The sequence below is a fragment of the Stegostoma tigrinum genome, chromosome 12 (genome assembly GCF_030684315.1).
Source record: "Stegostoma tigrinum isolate sSteTig4 chromosome 12, sSteTig4.hap1, whole genome shotgun sequence".
Taxonomy (NCBI): domain Eukaryota; kingdom Metazoa; phylum Chordata; class Chondrichthyes; order Orectolobiformes; family Stegostomatidae; genus Stegostoma; species Stegostoma tigrinum.
The window spans coordinates 27,892,163-27,912,600 of NC_081365.1; the positions used below are offsets into that span (position 1 = coordinate 27,892,163).

The 20,438-nt window shown below is 41.9% G+C and overlaps 2 protein-coding genes across 2 annotated transcripts in view; one reads left to right on the forward strand and one right to left on the reverse strand.

Annotated features, from left to right (window-relative positions):
* The window catches only part of tomm70a (translocase of outer mitochondrial membrane 70 homolog A (S. cerevisiae)), a 38,076-nt gene extending 20,044 nt beyond the window's left edge, over positions 1–18,032 (forward strand). The window contains exons 7-12 of the mRNA XM_048540602.2: positions 4,551–4,685; positions 5,917–6,024; positions 10,754–10,870; positions 11,953–12,050; positions 14,026–14,148; positions 16,726–18,032. Of these exons, the coding sequence (XP_048396559.1) occupies positions 4,551–4,685; positions 5,917–6,024; positions 10,754–10,870; positions 11,953–12,050; positions 14,026–14,148; positions 16,726–16,879 (735 nt within the window). The 3' untranslated portion in view covers positions 16,880–18,032. The remainder of the gene's footprint in view (positions 1–4,550; positions 4,686–5,916; positions 6,025–10,753; positions 10,871–11,952; positions 12,051–14,025; positions 14,149–16,725) is intronic.
* nit2 (nitrilase family, member 2) overlaps positions 12,118–20,438 on the reverse strand; it is a 45,502-nt gene continuing 37,181 nt past the window's right edge. The window contains exon 11 of the mRNA XM_048540604.2: positions 12,118–12,151. Within this exon, the coding sequence (XP_048396561.1) occupies positions 12,147–12,151 (5 nt within the window). The 3' untranslated portion in view covers positions 12,118–12,146. The remainder of the gene's footprint in view (positions 12,152–20,438) is intronic.

Genomic DNA, 20,438 nt, shown 5'->3' on the forward strand with positions numbered 1-20,438 from the left:
ATGCTTCCACATTCTTCCTATGATGCGGTGACCAGAACTGTACTCAGTACTCCAAGTGCGGCTGCACCAGAGCTTTGTACAGCTGCAACATGACCGCATGGCTCCGAAACTCAATCCCTCTACCAATAAAACCTAACACACTGTACGCCGCTTTAACAACCCTATCAACCTGGGTGATAACTTTCAAGGATCTGTGCACATGGACACCGAGATCCCTCTGCTCATTCACACTGCCAAGAATCTTACCATTACCCCAGCACTCTGTATTCCTGTTACTCCTTCCAAAGTGAATCACCTCACACTTATCCGCATTAAACTCCATTTGCCACCTCTCAGCCCAGCTCTGCAGCTTATCTATGTCCCTCTGTAACCTGCAACATTCTTCTGCACTATCCACAACTCTAGTTGACTTTAGTGTCATCTGCAAATTTACTAACCCATCCTTCTACACCCTCCCCAGGTCATTTATAAAAATGACAAATAACAGTGGCCCCAAAACAGATCCTTGCGGTACACCGCTAGTAACTGAACTCCAGGATGAACATTTCCCATCAACCACCACCCTCTGTCTTCTTACAGCTAGCCAATTTCTGATCCAAACCGTTAAACCACCTTCAATCCCATGCGTCCGAGTTTTCTGCAGTAGCCTACCCTGGGGAACTTTATCAAAAGCTTTACTGAAATCCATAAACACCACATCAACCGCTTTGCCCTCATCCACCTGTTTAGTCACCTTCTCAAAGAACTCAAGATTTGTCAGGCAAGACCTACCCTTCGCAAAACCGTGTTGACTATCCCTAATCAAATTATTCCTTTCTAGATGATTATAAATCCTCTCTCTTGTAATCCTTTCCAACACTTTACCCACAACCGAAGTAGGGCTCACTGGCCTATAATTACCAGGGTTGTCTCTACTCCCCTTGGATAAGGGGACAACATTTGCTGTCCTCCAGTCTTATGGTACTATTCTTGTAGACAATGATGACATAAAGATCAAAGCCAAAGTCTCTGCAAGCTCCTCCCTAGCTTTCCAGAGAATCGTAGGATAGATCCTATCTTGCCCCGGGGACTTATCTATTTTCACGTTTTCCAGAATTGCTAACATTTACTCCTTATGAACCTCAATCCTGTCTAGTCTAATAGCCTGTATCTCAGTATTCTCCTCAACAATATTGTCTTTTTCCTTTGTGAATACTGACAAAAAATATTCATTTGGTGCCTCTCCTATCTCTTTGGACTCCATGCACAACTTCCCTCTACTGTCTTTGACTGGCCCTAATCTTACTCTAGTCATTCTTCTATTCCTGACATACCTATAGAAAGCTTTAGGGTTTTCCTTGATCCTACCTGTCAAAGACTTCTCATGTCCCCTCCTGGCACTTCTTACCCTCTTCAGGTCCTTCCAGGCTAACTTGTAACTCTCAAGTGCCCTAACTGAGCCTCATGCCTCATCTTTACATAAGCCATCTCCTTCCTCTTGACAAGAGATTCAACTTCTTCAGTAAACCACGGTTCCCTCACTCGACCACTTCCTCCCTGCCTGATAGGTACATACTTATCAAGGACGCGGAGTAGCTGTTCCTCGAACAAGCTCCACGTTTCAATTGTACCCAGCCCCTGCAGTTTCCTTCCCCAACCTATGCATCCTAAATCTTGCCTAATCGCCTCCTAATTACCTTTCCCCCAGCTATAACTCTTGCCCTGCGGTATATACCTATCCCTTTCCTTCCTTTTTGCAGGATATAGGGTGGGAGGAGGTGTTGTCTCGGTGGCTATGAGAGTCTGAGAGTTTATAGTAAATGTCAATCTGTAAACTGTCACCAGAAATGGAAATGGAGAGGTCAAGAAAGGGGAGGGAGGTGTCTGAGATAGACTAGGTGAATGTGAGGGTACGGTGGAAGTTGTTAGCAAAGTCGATTAACTGCTCAAGTTCAGTCTGGGTGCAGGATGCAGCACCGATGCAGTCATCGCTGTAACAGCGGAAGGGTTGGGGAACAGTACCAGTATGTACTGACGAGGGACAGTTTGACATAACCGACAAAGAGGCAGGCGTAGCTGGGGCCTGTGGGAGTGCCTGTGTCAACCTCCTGGATTTGTAGAAGGTGGGAAGAAGTAAAGAAAAAGTTAGAGGGTGAGCTCTAGTTTGGCAAGGTGGCCAGGGACTCAGGTTTGAATGATGGATGGTGGAATTTGAATTTGTTTTAAAGCCTGTTGATGACCATGAAACTATTGTCAGTCATTATAAAAACGCATGTTTAGATTAGATTTGATTCCCTACAGTGTGGAAACAGGCCCTTCAGCCCAACAAGTCCACACCGCCATTTGGAGCATCCCTGCCAGACCCATCCTCCTATAACCTACACACCCCTGAACACTACAGGCAATTTACCATGGCCAGTTCACCAAGCCTGCACGTCTTTGGACTGTGGGAGGAAGCCGGAGCACCCGGAGGAAACCCACGCAGACATGGGGAGAATGTGCAAACTCCACACAGACAGTTGCCCAAGGGCTGGAATCAAACCCAGGTCCCTGGTGCTGTGAGGCTGCAGTGCTAACCACTGAGCCGCCATGCAGCCCGTAAATGTTGGTTCACTAAAATCCTTTAGGGAAGGACATCACCTAACCATACATATGACTCCAGATCACGGCAATGTTTGTTTCTTAACCATCCTCTGAAATGGCCTAGGAAGACTCTGAGTTGTGTCAAAGAATCTTAAAGGAATTAAGCTGGATAAACCACCTGGCATCGGCCTGGGCATTGGATTTAACAGCAAACTCAGCACTGTCAATCGTGCGAAATGCTCCTTACTAACATCTGAGGGCCAGTGCCACATTAGGAGAGTTGTCTCAGGGTAGGCAAGAAGCAGCCTGACATAGTAATACTGCTGAAATTGGATTGCAATACTGCTGCTGATAGCCTGTTGCATTTCATGGATACTCAGTACTGAGTTGCTGGATCTATTTGAATTCTGTTCCACTTGGCATGGTGGTCACATGATGAAGAGGCAACAAAGACAGTGTATTGGTCAATCCTTGCAATACCGTCATTGATGGATGCATCGGCAAAGGCAGATTGGTCCTCCGACTCGTCAGTGTATTTTCCCTTTTGATTCTCTCACAGCCTTCTGCAGACCCATCCTCGTAGCTACATATTTTTCAGTCAACATCCCCTTCCCCTGACAGGACAGGCCTGGTGGAAATGATGTCACAGTGGTACATCGTCAGGAGGGAATTACTCCTGGGAGTCCTTAACATTTACCTCAGACATGTCTTCCTGATTAACTCATTTCATTGGTTGAATTGACACTCCTCCACCTTGAACAGCACATGGAAGAAGCATTGAAGCTGGCAAGGATGCAAAATGTACTCTAGGTAGGGGATTTCAGTGGCCCACAGCACCACAACTGACCAAGCTGATCGAAACCTCGAATATGACCAGAAACCAAACTGGACTAGCCATCGGAATACTGTGGCTACAAAAGCAGATCAGGGCTAGGAGTCTACAGTTTCTGACTGCCCAAAGCCTGTCTGCCATTAACAATAAATAAATCAGGAGAATGGATGGAATACTTTTCATTTTTCTGGATGAGTGCAGCTTCAACAACACTTGAAGCTTGGCACTATCCAGGCCAAAGTAGCCCCACTTCATTGGCATATCACAAACATCCACTCTCTCTCCCAGCAGTGTGTATCATCTACAAGATGTGCTGTAGAAATCATCAAGACTCTTTAGAGAGGATGACCACAGCCATCTGGCAGGTTAAAAGCATTAGATACACGGGAGCACCACTACCTGCAAGTTCCTCTCCAAAGCACTTAGCATCCTATCTTGGAAGTATATCACCATTTTTTCACTGTTGCAGGGTCAAAATCTTTGAACTCCTTCCCTTAAAGCATTATTGGTGTAGCATCACCAAATGACCAAGAAGCAGCTCACTACCACCTTCTCAATGGCATTTAGCAATGGGCAATAACTGCTGACGAAATCGGAAGTTTGTATCCCTGAATGAATGAACAAAGATATGGAATCCACGTGGCTAAATCCCAAACAAAAATCCCTAATGTTTTTGGAAGGCCCTTTTCCCTGCCATATCATGCAGAATTTTCCAGTTTTGTTCTGACAATCACCTCAATCAGACTTCCATTTGCAAGGCACTCTGTTAACTCCAGGGTTCTTGGTGCATTCTCTCTTCAGAGATCATTGCCTGTCATTATTCTTTTTGGAGTAACTCAATAATAGTTTCCCTTTGCTTTTCGTAGCAGTATCTTTCTGTGATCCGAGTCTGAGTGACTGTTACCAGCTTGGCCACCTGTGCCACTTTTGTATCATGGTGTGAAATTGGCAATTAGAATCAGAGGTGTACAGCACAGAAACAAACCCTTCAGTCCAAATTTCTGAAGAAGGGTCTAGGCCCGAAACGTCAGCCTTCCTGCTCCTCTGATGCTGCTTGGCCTGTTGTGTTCATCCAGCTCTACACCTTGTTATCGCAGATTCTCCAGCATCGGCAGTTCCTACTATCTCTTCATGTTGTACTATTTCTGTTCTTCAGCTGCGTGCCAATGCGTTGATCAAGCGTGGAAGCATGTATATGCAGCAACAGCAATCTCAGTTGTCTACACAAGATTTCAACATGGCTGCTGATATTGACCCTCAAAATGCTGATGTGTACCATCATCGAGGACAGGTAAGAGTTGTAGTTTCCTGAACCAGTCTGAGAGAATTGTCTTCGTTACAGCTATCATACGTAGCAAATTTCTCATTAATTGAAGAAATGGATCTCTCACTCAATTTTATTGCAACAATTGGATGTTTGTTTATTTTGTTTCAAATCAGACTATTAGCATGACTGCACTTATTGAATATCCTGACTTGAGTAAACTTTACAGATAGAAATTACAAAGCTGTTAGTCCTGCCTTCCAAAAGACACTGTCAATCAAAAGTGGGTGGGAAAAGCTTTATAGAAAATGAACAGCTTGGGCTCAAACGCTTTTACCCCCTCCTTTGCCTGTTCCATTTTCTGTTCAGAAATGTTGAGAGTATAGGAAGAACACTGTAGTCTGCCTTAATTCAGCGTAGATTATATAAGATCATAAGACATACGAATGGAAGTAAGGCCGTTCGGCCCATCAAGTCCATTCCGCCGTTTAAATCACAGCTGATGGGCATTTCAACTCCACTTCCCTGCACTCTCCCCGTAGTCCTTGATTCCTTGTGAGATCAAGAATTTATCGATCTCTGCCTCAAAGGCATTTAACGTCCCGGCCTCCACTGCACTCTGTGGCAATGAATTCCACAAGCCCACCACTCTGGCTGAAGAAATGTCTCCTCGTTTCCGTTTTAAATTTACCCCCTCTAATTCTAAGGCTGTGCACACGGGTCCTATTCTCCCCGCCTAACAGAAACAACTTCCCAGCGTCCACCCTTTCTAAACCATACATTATCTTGTAAGTTTCTATTAGATCTCCCCTCAACCTTCTAAACTCTAATGAATATAATCCCCGGATCCTTAGCCGTTCATCACACGTTAAACCTACCATTCCAGGGGTCATCCGTGTGAATCTCCGCTGGACACGCTCCAGGGCCAGCATGTCCTTCCCGAGGTGTGGGGCCCAAAATTGTACACAGTATTCCAAATGGGGCCTAACTAGAGCTTTATAAAGTCTCAGAAGCACATCACTGCTTTTATATTCCAACCCTCTTAAGATAAACAACAACATTACATTCGCTTTCTTAATCACAGACTCTACCTGCAAGTTAACTTTTAGAGAATCCTGGACCAACACTCCCAGATCCCTTTGTACTTCTGCTTTACGAATTTTATCACTGTTTAGAAAATAGTCCATGCCTGTATTCTTTTTTCCAAAGTGCAAAATGCAATGTGCAATTATACATTGATGCTAAATTTTGTTTACAGCTGAAGATTTTACTAGACAATGTTGAAGAAGCTGTTGAAGATTTTGATGAGTGCATCAGACTGCGACCAGACTCTGCTCTGGCTCAGGCCCAGAAATGTTTTGCACTGGTAAGCAGTCTCGTTCTAATATTGTTCAGAAAATTTCACTGTCGTATCTGCTGTACTGCACAGTACAACTACAAAAAACAAGCAGGGTAATATCTCTAACTGACTCATTGCTGGTAGCTGCATACTGAGTTACCCATTTGAGGTTAATGAGAACGAAGTGTGGAGCTGGATGAACACAGCAGGCCAAGCAGCATCTTGGGAGCACAAAAGCTGATGTTTCGGGCCTAGGCCCTTCTCTAGGCCCAAAACGTCAGCTTTTCTGCTCCTGAGATGCTGCTTGGCCTGCTGTGTTCATCCAGCTCCACACTTTATCTCGGATTCTGCAGTTCCTGTTACCTCTGAGGTTGATGAGAATTTGACTGGGGTTTGCCATTTGATTTACATTCTACCCAATATTTTTTCTTTTCTATTCATTTTTGTGGGACTTGGGTGTTGCTGGCTGGCCAGCGTTTCTTGAGCATTTTTAGTTGCCATTGAGAATTTGGTGGTGAGGTGCCTTCTTGAGCTGCTGCAGTCCTCCAGCTGTAGGCTGACCCACAATGCTATTAGGGAGTGAATTCCAGAGCCTTGACGCAGCGACGATGAAAGAATGGCGATATTTTTCCAAGTCAGGATGGTGAGTGGTTTGGTGGGGAACTTGGAGCTGGTGGTGTTCCCATATGTCAGATGCCCTTGTCCTTCTAGATGGAAGTGATTGTGGGTTTGGAAGATGCTGTCTGAGGATCTTTGAATTTCTGAAGTGTATCTTGTTGATTGTGTACACTGCTGCTACTAAGCATCAGTGGTGGTGGGAGTGGGTGCTTGTGGATGTAGTGCCAATCAAGCCGGCTGCTTTGTCCTGGATGGTGTCAAGCTTCTTGTGTTGTTGGCCCTGCTCTCTTCCAGGCAAGTGGGGAGTATTCCATCAAGCTCCTGACTTGTGCCTTGTAGATGGTGGACAACTTTTGAGGAGTCAGGGGCTGAGTTACTTGCTGCAGTATTCCTAGCTTATGACCTGCTGTTGTAGCCACTGCATTTATGTGGTGAGTCCAGTTGAGTTTCTGGTCAATGATAATCTCCAGGTTGTTGATAGTGGGGGATTCAGTGATGGTAACACCATTGAATGTCAAGGGGTGGTGGTTAGATTGTCTCTTATTGGTAATGATCATAGCCTGATGTGGAGTGAATGCCACTTGCCATTTGTCAACCCAAGTATGGATATTGCCCAGAACTTGTTTCTTGCGAGCATGGACTGCTTCGGTATCCGAGGAGCCACAGATGGTGCTGAACATTATGTAGTCATCGGTGAACATCCCCAACTTCTGACCTTATGCTGAAGGGAAGGTCATTGATGAAGCAGCTAAACATGGTTGGGCCTAGGATATTACCCTGAGGAACTCCTGCAGAGATGTCTTGGAGCTGAGATGATTGACCTCCAACAACCACGACCATCTTCCAACATGTTAGGTATGAATCCAACCAGTGGAGTGTTTTCCCCTGATACCCGTTGATTCCTGTTTTTTTCCTTGATGCCACACTCTGTCAAATAAGCCCTGATGTCAAGGGCTGTCGCACTCGCCTCCCCTCGGGAATTCAGCTCTTTATTCCATGTTTGAACCAAGGCTGTAATGAGATCAGGAACTGACTGGCCCTGGCAGAACCCAAACTGGGCATCACTGAGCTGGTGCTCTTTTTCTTATTAATTTACAGGATGAGGTCATCACTGGCCAGGCAACATTTATTGTCTATCCCTAATTGCTCAGAGGGCAGTTCAGAGTCAACCACGTTGCTGTGGGTCTGGAGTCATACGTAGGTCAGACCAGGTAATGATGGCAGTTTCCTTCCCTTAAGGACATTAGTAAACCAGATGGGTTTTCCCAACAGCTGGCAATAGATTCATGGTCATTGTTAGAATCTTAATTCCAGATATTTTATTGAATTCAAATTCCACCATCTGCCACGGTGGGATTTGAACCTGGGTCCCCAGAATGTTGTCTTGGTCTCTGGTTTAACGGCCCAGTGATAATACCACTAGGCCATTATCTCCCCAGTGCTTCCTTCACTTTACTGGTGATAACGAGTATACTGATGGGACGGTAATTGGCTACATTGGATTTGTTGTCGTTTTTGTGTACAGGATGTTCTTGGGCAATTTTCCACATTGCCAGGTAGATACCAATGTTGTAACTGTATTAGACCAGCTTGGCTAGTGGAGCTGCAAGTTATGGAGTACAAGTCTTTACAACTACTGCCAGAGCCCATACCTTTTGAAGTATCCAGTGTCTCCAGCTGTCTCTTGATATCACCTGGAGTGAATCAAATTGGCTGAAGACTGGTATCTGTCTTGTTCCAGTGGAGCATCCACTCAGCACTTCTGGTTTATCTTTTGTGATGTGCTGGGTTCTTCCATCATTGAGGATGGGGATATTTGTGGAGTCTCTTCCTCCAGGGAGTTGTTTAATTATCCACCACCTTTCATGACTGGATGTGGCAGGACTGCAGGGCTCTGATCTGATCTGTTGGTTGTGGGATCACTTAGCTTTGTCTATCACTCGCTGCGTTTGCTTTTTGGTGTGCAAGTAGTCCTGTTTGGTGGCTTCACCAGGTTGTTACCTCATCTTCACGTATGCCTGGGGCTGCTCCTGGCATGGCCTCTTGTACTCTCTGTTGAACCAGGGTTGATCCCCTGGCTTGTTGGTAATGGTTGAGTGGGGGATAAGCCAGGCCTTGAGGTCACAGATTGTGCTGGAGTACAGTTTTGCTGTTGGTTGCCCGCAGTGCCTCATGGATGCCCAGTCTTGAGTTGCTAGATCTGTGTGAATTCTGTCCCATTTAGCACGGTGATTGTGCCACCCGCAACACAATGGAAGTTATTCTCAATGTGAAGGCAGACTTCATCTCCATAATGATTGTGCAATGGTCACTCTTACTGCTACTGTCATGGACAAATGCAACTACAGCTGGCACTTTAGTAAGGTTGAGGTCAAGTATGTTTTTCCATCTTGTTTGTTCCCACACCACCTGCCGCAGATCCAGTCTAGCAACTATGTCCTTTAGGACCTGACCAGCCCGATCAATAGTACTGCTACCAAGCTACTCTTGGTGGTGGACATTGAAATCTCCCACCGAGAGTACATTTTGTGGCCTTGTCATCCTCAGTACTTCCTTTAAGTGTTGTTCAATGTGGATTCGTCAGCTGGGGGGTGGACAGTATGTGGTAACCAGCAAGAAGTTTCCTTGCCCATGTTTAACCTGAAACCATGAGACTTCATGGAGTCTGAAGTCTTATGTTGAGGACTCCTAGATCAACACCCTCCCGACTGTATTAGCACAGTGCCGCCACCTCTGGTGGGTCTGCCCTGTCGGTGGGACAGGACACATCGAGGGATGGTGATGGTGGTGTCTGGAACATTATTTGTAAGGTATGGTTCTGAGAGCGTGACTATATCAGACTGTTGCTTAACCAGTCTGTGAGACAGCTCTCCCAAGTTTGGCACTAACCCCCAGATGTCAGTGAGGAGGACTTTGCAGGATTGACAGGGCTGTTTCAGCCGTTGTCTTTTCCGGTACCTAGGTCAATGCAAGGTGATGCGTCCAAGTTTCATTTCTTTGAGACTTTGTAGTGATTGGTACAACTGCATCGCTTGCTAGGTCATTTCAGAGGGCAATTGAGAGTCGACCACATTGCTGTGGATCTGGAGTCACGTGTTGGCCAGACCAGGTGAGGGCGGCAGATTTCCTTCCCTAAAGGACATCAGTGAACCAGATGGGTTTTTCCAACAATTGACAATGATATCATGGTGATAAGTAGATTCTTAATTCCAGACTTCTTTTCATTATTGAATTCCAATTTCACCATCTGCCGTGTGATGTGATTCGAACCTGGGTCCCCAGAACATTAGCTAGGTTTCTGAATTAATAGTCTAGTGATGATGCCACTAGGCCATTGACTACCCTATCACATTATCGAGAAGACAACAACAGGTTTGGTCTGATGCTGTTGGTCACTCCAGTTTGTCTCATCATTTGTTAACCCTTGTAACGGCTGCCACCGTTTTCAATCACCTGCCTGACTTCAAAACCTGGTTCCAGTTATATTTTGCCCATTGTAATATCTGTAAAGGTGAAGCATTCTGTTTTCCTGCTTTAAACATCTAAATGCCCCTGTTCCATCTCCTCTACCATTTCACCCTTTGCCCTATGATGTGGAACCTTGATGTGTTATTCACCAGTAAGTGACATGCTTTTGTGTAGCTGAATGTTTTGCAGACCTCCTGACATCAGTAATAAACTGTCATTCAGGATGTTGACTTAACCACTCGGATACTTCTCCCTCATCATCCTGAATCTTGCCAAGGTTCACTGGCATATTATGATTCGTTGAATTGACGATTGAACATTTTCAATTAACCTTATGCCAATGTGCATAATAGCTATAGATCTTGGTAATGGTATTTGGTCTACCATCTGAGTTAATTTGTGTGTTTCAGTTTGGTTATTGTTAGCATCATCTAACACTAAGCATCTAGAAATCTAGGAGTTAAGTCCCTTAACGTTGAAACACATTATACTTAGTGGTAGGCACTGAAAAATTTGATGCAAATAACCATCAACTTGACACATTAAATCTTAAATAAAGTTGATCTTTATAGATGTAAGAGGAAAAAAATTCACATGATCAACAAAAATGTTTTCAACTCCGTTGGATCACCTATCAACTGAATTGCATTCTGTCATGTGTTTACTCCAGTATCGTCAGGCCTACACTGGAAGCAATCCTTTGCAGATCCAAGTGGCTGTAAAAGGATTTGAAGATGTTATTAAAAATTTTCCCAAATGTGCGGAGGGTTATGCATTGTACGCTCAGGTAAGCCTTCAACGTTCAAAAGTGTTTATTTCAAGCATCTGCGCTGAACATGTGTGTTAAAGAACACTGATAAAAGGATAGTCACTATAGTCTTAGTAGACCATAGGTCTGCGCTGTCATTAGAGAGAGAGAGAAATTGGTGGTAGTTTAACCTGAGTGTCACTTCAGGCTAGTGGAAAGGTTGAGAAGGGCAGTCCTTGGTAGTAACCTCGGAATTTGCGGGAATTGAATTCATGCTGTTGGCATCACTGTGTCACAAATCAGCCATCCAGCCAGCTGAGCTAACTGACTACCCCCCTCAACTATCACTTGAGAATTGAACATTCAGAATATGAAGACTTTGATCTGAGTTGCAAAATCAGCAAATTTATCTCATTAAAATTTATGTCCTTTAAATTATTAATGTAAATGTAAAGTTTTCCTTCTTCTGAAGGACACAAAATATGCTTAGAAAAGGCATTGACCCCATTTAGTTCATCCTTATAAGATACAAACAATGTTGTCTCATTTAAGCCTCCACTTATTTAAAGGACGGTGTCTGGGTCTTGGCCAAATTATCAAGCCATTCCAATCTGTTGTATTGTGCCCAATCTGTCAGATGGAAGTGAGCAATCACATATTGATTAAAGAATGGCAAGATCTTCTGGTGTCCTAGCTTATACTTTGTGTTAACAAATACCACCAGAACAAATTATTTGGCATATGGTTGTTTGCAGTTTTGTTGTACACAAATTGACTGGTGTTTTCTATGTAATACCAGTAACCAAACCTCAAAATAATTTAGTTATTTGGAATGGCTTGAAGGTGTGGCTGTTGTTATATTAGTACATTCTTATTCAGCTTCAGAAATTGCTGGAAAAACTCAGATCTGGCAGCATCTGTGGAGAGAAATCAGAGTTGACATACTAGGTCCAGTTGTTGCCAGACCTGATGAGTTTTTCCAGCATTTTGTGTTTTGGTTCTGATTTTCAGCATCTCCGGTTCTTTTGGTTTGTTTTATTCTGAACTTTAATCTGTGCTAAGTTGTATTTAGATGCATGTAAGATAAAAATGAAACACTTGACCAAAGATTTTTGTCCTAGGCTTTAACTGACCAGCAACATTTTAGCAAAGCAGATGAAATGTACGATAAATGCATTGAACTGGAACCAGACAATGCAACAACATACGTTCACAAAGGGTAAGTGATCCGTAATTAGGTTAAGGCCAGTAATTTTACCTCTGCTGTTTTGGATATCAGAGTCAAGTATATTGTGCAACTCCCGTTAATCCTCTGCTACACTGTGGAAAAGTAAAAACAAAATGATACTCTGCATTTATCCAGGAAAGGAACTAAAGACTGCAGAAGAAAACCTTACCAAGAGCCTGTAATAATGAGACCTATAAAAATGAATAGGAATTTGAATTTTTGTATACATATTAATGTTGAAGTTGCGTGTGACAGGTATTCGGGGCAATGGCTTCCCTCACTTTAATTTAGTTATGAATTGTAATGGGGATCAGTTCACTCAGTTAGCTAAATGATTAGCGAGTGGTTCAGAATAACATTATTTTGCCCAAGGAAGACTTGGCCCTTGCTTCTTTGCCCTGCCCCTGAGATTGAAAGGCGATCACAAACCACAGTTAGTACACTCTTACAAGAAAATGGCTGTGGGTGAAGCATTATTTAACAATAATGTCCTGGAACTCTAGGCACTGTAGTGCACCAGCATGTATGTCCTTACATTTTTCTGCATAATCTTTCACACATTTAACATATTTCTCAGCTTTTTTTTATTCTTTCATGGGATGCGGCTGTGCCAGCATTTATTGTCCAGGGTGGGGATAAGAGCCAAACACGTTGCTGTAGGTCTGGTATAACATGTAGACCAGACCAGATAAGGATGGCAGATTTCCTTCCCTAAAGGACATTCGTGAATCAGATGTATTTTTATAACAATTGACAGTGCTTATTGAGCACCGGTGTGTCAGATCTTAATCCAGATGTTAATGAATTCAAGCTTCACTACTTGTCATGGTGGGATTTGAACGCATGTCCCCAGAACATTAGCTTGGGGTTCTGGATTACTAGTCCAGTGACATCACCACACGACTGCTTTCCTTGGTTGTATAGTTGCAGAATCACATCTAATGATGGACACTTTTTTTGAGTTTTGGAAGCACCAGTTGGTTGCCTATGGTCATAAATTTGCTTGTTGCAAACAACCGAAAGGATATGCTATTTGATATGATCTGCCAGTTTTTGGCACACATTGCCTCTACACTGAGCAACACCTTGGCATTGAAATATATACGCTACATTACTCATTTAAGAAATGTCTTTGATGGATTGATACTTAATCATCAGCCCTTGCGTATTTCTAATATGTATGTGACATATTTGCTATATTAGAATCTGCAGCTGCACTTAAGACTTTCCTTGCATGTTTTAATAGGCTCAATCCTACACTTAAATTCACCTTTGAAATTAAGCAATCAAATGACCTCTGGTAGCTCAGTCAAAAGTAGACTCCATCAGTCACACAAATAAGGAAAGTAGTGTCCAAATTTCAGTGCTAGAGTGGTGCTGGGTTATATAAGCTGTTTATCCCAATGTCTTGCAATAAGCAAGGTATTGACAATTGCAAAACTCAAAAACCATAGTTTCTGACATTAGATGTGATTCTGTGATTGCATAGAATATGCTAAATCTTGGTGCAGAAAAATCCACTTACAGACAATTTAAGATTGTTAGGCTGCTGGCATGGTACACTTGCACTACTAGAAATTATGCATATTAATACACAGCCCTCTGTAGAAGAACATCTGAACACACTATGCTTATTTAACTCAACCAACTAGATTAGAGCCATTTTCTTGTTTCATTCATTTTATTGACAATCAGTGTCAACCTGCTGGTTTAAAATGTAAACAGACTTTTTCAGTTAACTGTCAATTGATATTAATAATTATCTCTACCAGTCAGAGTCCAGTTGGCAACCATCGAATATCTCTTAGTATAAACTTTTACTCTTTACATTTTCATTCTTGCAAATTGATGAACGTAAGATGAGTGCAACTTTTTTTTAGAAACATTCAAGTTCTACCAAATGACTGTTTGAATTGTGCCTACTTTTCTGTTGATGCCATCATGGTATTTGCTTAATTTATTTTAGTCTACTTCAGCTTCAGTGGAAACAGGATTTGGACAAAGGCTTGGAACTAATCAGCAAAGCCATTGAGATTGACAATAAATGTGATTTTGCATATGAGACCATGGGTACTATCGAAGTCCAGAGGTAATTTATTAACTATTTTTGTTCCCACAGAATCCTGGCTCTTAAAAATTGTATTTCTTCTTAAAAAGAGAAGTGATTCTACTATTTGAGTTTGGAAAATACTCAATTGTCATCTGTTGCAAAATTTGTGTGGTTTCAGAACTTGTAAATCTGGTATGGATTACATCTGTTAAATTGAAATGCGAACATTTCATCTTCCTGATATTTTTACAGTGCACATGATTTTAGATGCATTTCTGTAATAACTTCGTTTTCTGTTGGGATGCTCATTCCTACAGTTGTTCAGCTGCTGCAGATTCTTTGATATTTCTGCTATGGTATTGAAGGATTCCAGAATTTTAGTCCATCAGTGAATAACAAGTGATGCTATAAGACCGAGTCAGGATTATTTCTGACTTGAAAGGGAACTTGGAGGTGATGGTATTTTCTTGAATTTGACTACTCTGATCCTGTTCTTCCACGACACTGCAGGGCTAGGTTTTGCAGTTACTGTAAATTTTTAGACGTAGGATCAACTAAAGTGTATTGCTTTTAATTCCATATTGTGTTGACTGCTGATGTCGGTGTGCCATACAGCTAATAGGATACTCAAACATCACACCTGAATTATACAGCTGTGGTGTGCGTGTTTAGCAATGCTCGGAGGCACAAAATGTAGGCTTGGACTTGCTATGGGTAAGACAAAGCGAGTTAGAACTTCGTCAGTGCACCAGTGACCCATAGACTGTAGATTATACAGGACCCTGTCATAATTTTTGGCAGAGCTTTTATAGGATTTTTTAACCTGTAACCTCAGTTTAAACTGATAATAGTAAAATGAGTCCTAAATTTATAGTGACTAGGTAAAGTCTATCATAGAACCATAGACAATAGCTAAATAATATGCTAAACCTGGATAACTAATTATTATGTAAAATAAAGGTGGTCAGATAGAGGATCACAGTTGCAGCATGTAAGAACTTGTGGAAATCTGTGCACTTTGTGGCAGCCAGTAAGTGTCTGCAGCTTTGAGCAACTTCAGCTCTGAGTTGATGGAGCTGGAGCCAAAATTTAGACATTGTAATACATTGTGGAGGGGCAAAGTTACCTGGCCATTCTGCCCTAGGAGAAAGTAACACTCCTTAAAGTAGAAACTTCTCATTTAGTTTAAATTCAGGAAAAGTTGGAGATAACTGTAAGCAAGGCAGGTATGGGGCTCCAGAACGTAGCAATGGAGAGACCTCATCAGCTGAACTTATCCAACAGGTTAAAAGCATTTTGCAACTTCTGTGGACAAGGAGGGGCATTGTGGAAGATGAACATACTGTAGCATCATGATGCAGGAACCAATTCAAGTGGGAGAAACAGTAAGGAATGTACTTCTAGTCAAGAACAGTATGATTCAGGGAATAAACACTGATCTTCTTAACTGAGAGCACAGTTTGTGTTCCCTGCCAGTACCACAATCAACAGTTCTGAAGAAGAGTCAAATTGGACTCGTAATGTTAACTCTGTATCTCTCTCCACTGATACTGCCGAGTATTTGCTTGGGTATTTCTCGATTTCTGTTTTTTTCTGTTTTGATTTCATGGTTCATTTAAGAGATTACATCAGAGCTGGAAAGGAACTTTATGTAGGAGGGGAAGGATCCAGTTCTAGTGGCCCACATAGGTACAACATGGATTGGACTAAGAAGGAGATTATGCTAAAGGAGTATGAGCAGCCTAAGTAACACTTGTAATAGTTTAAATTATAGAGCTAGCACACAGGAGGTGGGTTGTGGTGATCAATAATCATGGACACAGCCTCGCTACAGGAGCTCCTCTGTGTTGTCTTAGTTCCACCAACTTCAATTATTGTGCCTGTTTCATGAGGTCAGAAGTGGGATGTTTGCTAATGATTGCGTCTTACTCTTAGTGCACAGTAAGACTGGTACAACATTAGGGTCACTCTGTCTTTGTGGGCAGCTTGGTAGTTCAGTGGTTAGCACTGCTGCCTCACAGCACCAGAAACCTGGGTTTGATTCCAGCTTCTGGTGACTGTGCAAAGTCCGCACACATTTTCTCCCTGTGTCAGCGTGAGTTTGCTTTCAGTCCAAAGATGTGCAGGTGAGGTGGATTGGCCACGCAGGGTTATAGGAATAGGGAGGGTGGGGTTGTGGATCTAGTGGAATGCTCTTTGGAGGGACTCAATGAGCCAAATGGCCTGCTTCCACCCTGTAGGGATTCTGAGATTCTGGAGTATTTGTTATGTACTTACAAAGCACATTTTTATGAACATTAACATTTGAATCAAGTTATTAGCCCATGTTCTTGGAAATCCAATTAGAAAGCCTACACTGATGATTTTCCACCCACAGAATTTTACATCTATTGATAGTTGTTAGACATTGTTTTAAGTATTGTTTTAAGTGGTCGGCACAACATTGTGGGCTGAAGGGCCTGTTCTGTGCTGTACTGTTCTATGTTCTATGTTCTAAGTGTACTCACCTCAAGAAAATAAACTTTGTCACATTGCCTAAGTTGTTTCTCAGAATTGCACCACCTTTTGATAGCGTTTGTATCCTAACTTAAAATGTGTTTTAAAATCTGTTTACAGAGGAAATCTGGCTAAGGCCATCGATATGTTTAGCAAGGCCATTAACCTGGCCAAGTCAGAAATGGAAATGGCCCATCTGTATTCGCTTTGTGATGCTGCATATGCACAGACAGAAGTTGCTAAGAAGTATGGATTGAAACCCCCAACACTGTGATTTGAAAAATATAAAGCTATTACCGTTACTCTTCAGTTACGCCTCTGATAATGTTTTATAAACAGTTGAATACCACAGAAATCTTTGTGATATTCATTTATGTTCTCTGTAGAGGTATGTAATAAGTTGATGAATATGTGCAGAAAATTCACATAAATTGGCCTAAAAAGTGGAATTAAGTTTTGTGGTACTGAACAAGTTCTTTTTACACACTAATGCAAATCAGGCCACACAAACAATATCTTATGGTTAGCCTCATATAGGATGATATGCTATTTAAAAATAAGTCTTGTACAGTACAAGTTTGGCACTCCCTTAAAGTTAAAACTTGTTATAGTTAACTGTACAACAAATTAAATAAAATTGTGTTCATATTTTCAGTTGTATGATTCAGTTGAGAATGTTTTACAGTAAGTTTTATTGCAATTGTCCTTGCATTTTTAAATCTTAGATGTTCAATATATGTTTCACATTATGTCAATATTTAAAATGATCTGAAGGTCCAAGTCAAAAATGTATGCATTATATGGTATATTGTTTCACTTGGTAGAGATAATGCTCTCTACATTTTCACAAAACCAATTCAGCTTAACTGTGCTGAAAGTATTGTTTGCAAAGTATCCATTTAAGCATGTCTGGTGGGATATGGATGTACAGTAGAGCTCTAATCAAATTGCTGTATCCAATAAGAAATTGTATAAGCAGCACTAAGTTCAGGTGTCTTTAAAAAAAAGCAGATGGAATGCTGACAATTGGAGGAATCTTATGGGCTTTGTAGTATATTTTGCTGTTTACATATTGGGGGGAAAAAAAGGTGCTTGGAAAGACAGCACTGCAGAGGCTGCCAGCGTGACTTAGAGACACAAGCTTCTCCGTTCCCATTTTAACACATTCATGTGCGGATCCAAGGCACAGTGAATTTTATTTTGATCTTGTGAATAGTTCTGTTTGTCTGGCCTGAATACATTTGACATATTAATGGAAAAGGCCTTTGATGGAAGCATGTGCTCTTCAGTAAAAACATTGTGATACCAAGAACTAATGGATGTTAAATGCGATGTTGGAAAATGCACTGGAAAAGTTATGAGCTAGTTTTTTTGTAACTGACTAATAGTGTAAACATACCCAATAAATACTGCATTCAGAACGAAAATGGTCAGTGAGCAACATTAAATGAAAGTGGCATCATCAGCAGTAACACAAATCAGGAAAAATGAATGCGCACTTGTGACTGGCCTTGAAGCAGAGTATGCCTACAGTGCAGGTGACCACTGAGCAGAATTGATTTGTAATTTGAAAGTGATCTGGTGCCAGTGAGAGTTAGAACTCCTGAGGTTGGTTTATTTCAGCAGGGGATGATAGAGGCTCGTGACAAAGAATTCACCAACAGCAGCAGTGAGTATTTGTGAAAATAACCCCAAGCATCTCCCATTCACTGCCAAGTGTGCCAATGCACAGTTTTTTCAAAAAAACTATTATCAGACGTCAGGAGCAATATTTCAATATGTTTAAATCAGCTCCTGCCATGGTCCCTGGTATACGACATTTCCCATTTCATAATATTCCCATCTCAAATTGTGAGCACTATGCATATATCCCTTATTTTGCTGTGATGGAATCTGGTTTTCCAATGAGGGAAAATTAGCTTTGAGTTTTTATAATTCAGCAAAAACTGGTAGGATCCCTGGTGACTTTGGCTAGCTAGACCTGGATCTTTCTTTGAGAATGTTCCTTAAAACCTAGTAATTCAACTGGGCTTTTGGGACATTTGCCAGTCCAATTCTGGTTGGTAATGTTTCTGTGGAATACATGGAAACTTTTTTCCCCTGTTAAAAAGGTGCTATACATAGACAAATTGTCTCATCATGTAAATAACTTTGGGCCAGAATGAGTATGAATTAACTTTGCATTCCCACAATAGCTCTGCACTGCAACAACTTCACACCATAGTGGGGAAGAGTGTTTCACAAAAACCAGTATCTGCTAATGGAGTAACGTGACCAGGACAAAACTTTGGGATTCAAATTAAAACATATATCTGCCACTTGCTTGAATTGCTTTACATTTCTATGTTCACTGACTGACTGACTATCTACCCCTTAGCAGCAGAGGATGTAAACAATCTCATCCATCGACTGAAGATTTTTCTCATTCCAAAATGGCTGAATTCTTACTCTGAGACTGTCATTCTGCGCTGTGGTTCCTCTGGCTAAGGAGTCTATTACTTTAGCATTGGCCCTTGAATCTCAGTGTGTTATATTTCCTCTATTTGAAAGTTCTATGGAAAATCCATCTGCGTTTTCTTGATAATGAAAGTGGAGGACCTCATACCAGTAATCAGTCTGGTAAATCCAAATACATTTATCATGTAGGTATAATCTTTCCTTCGGTATTGAAATCAAGGCTGTACACAGTATTCAAATGCCCTTGCAGTAAGATTTGCTTATTGAAAAGTTATAAATTAAAAACTAGCATGCCACTTTGTTTAAAGTTGTTTGGACAAACAAACATTTTCTATTCCACAGAACAGAAATGGTGTACTGGAGGTGTTATTCCGAGCCATGTTCTCACCTTCTCACCATCTCACTAACTGAGAAAACTCAACATTTTTCTAAACACTTTCCCCATTATTGACATTAGGCTAACTGGTCTGTTGTTCCCCCACCTTTCAGAAGGTGCCACACAGGAGATTGCTAAATAAGATAAATGGCCATAGTGTCAGGAACAATGTGCATGTATGAATAGAGGATTGACTGGCAGAAGGCAAAGTGGAGATAAGGGGTCTTTTTCAGGATGGCAGCCATTGACTAGGGGTTCTGCAGGGTTAAATATTAGGACCACAACTATGCACATTATACACTCCAAATCTGAAGGCAGTGTTGCTAAGATTTGTAGATGATAAAAATAGATGGAATGACAGGTAGTGTTGAGGAAACAGGGAGGCAGAGGGGCTTGGATGGGTTTGGAAGCTGGGCAAAGAAGTGACAGATGCAATACAATTTGTGAGGAGGTAAGAGTACAGATTTGGTTATTTTCTGGGAAAGGCCTCAAAGCTGAAGCACAAAGGGACTTGGAAATCCTAGTTCAGGATTTTTTTAGGTTTAAGTGCACTTTAAGTTAGCAAGGCAAATCATTTTAAGTGGGCTACAATACAAAAGCAGTGATGTACTGTTGAGGCTGTATAAGCCTCTGGTCAGGCTGCATTTGGGCCCTGTATCTGAAAGGAAAGATGTGCTGGAGGAGTTCAAAGGAGATTTGGAAGAATGTTTGTGGTGTCGAGGAGCTTATACAAGGAGTGGTTGAAGGTCTGTACTTGAAGTTTAGAAGGATGAGAGGATGATCTAATTGAAACTTAGATAATACGGAGGCCTGGAGAATGGATGTGGAAAAAGCAGTTTCTACTAGTTGCAGAGTCTAGGACCCAAGGGAACAGCCTCGGAGTGAAGGGGGCAACCTTTTGGAACTGAGATGAGGGGAAATTATTTAAGCCAGCCAGTAATCTAGGGCACTTATTGCTGCAGAAGCCAGGGAGGCCAAGTCTGAGTATATTTAAACGCAG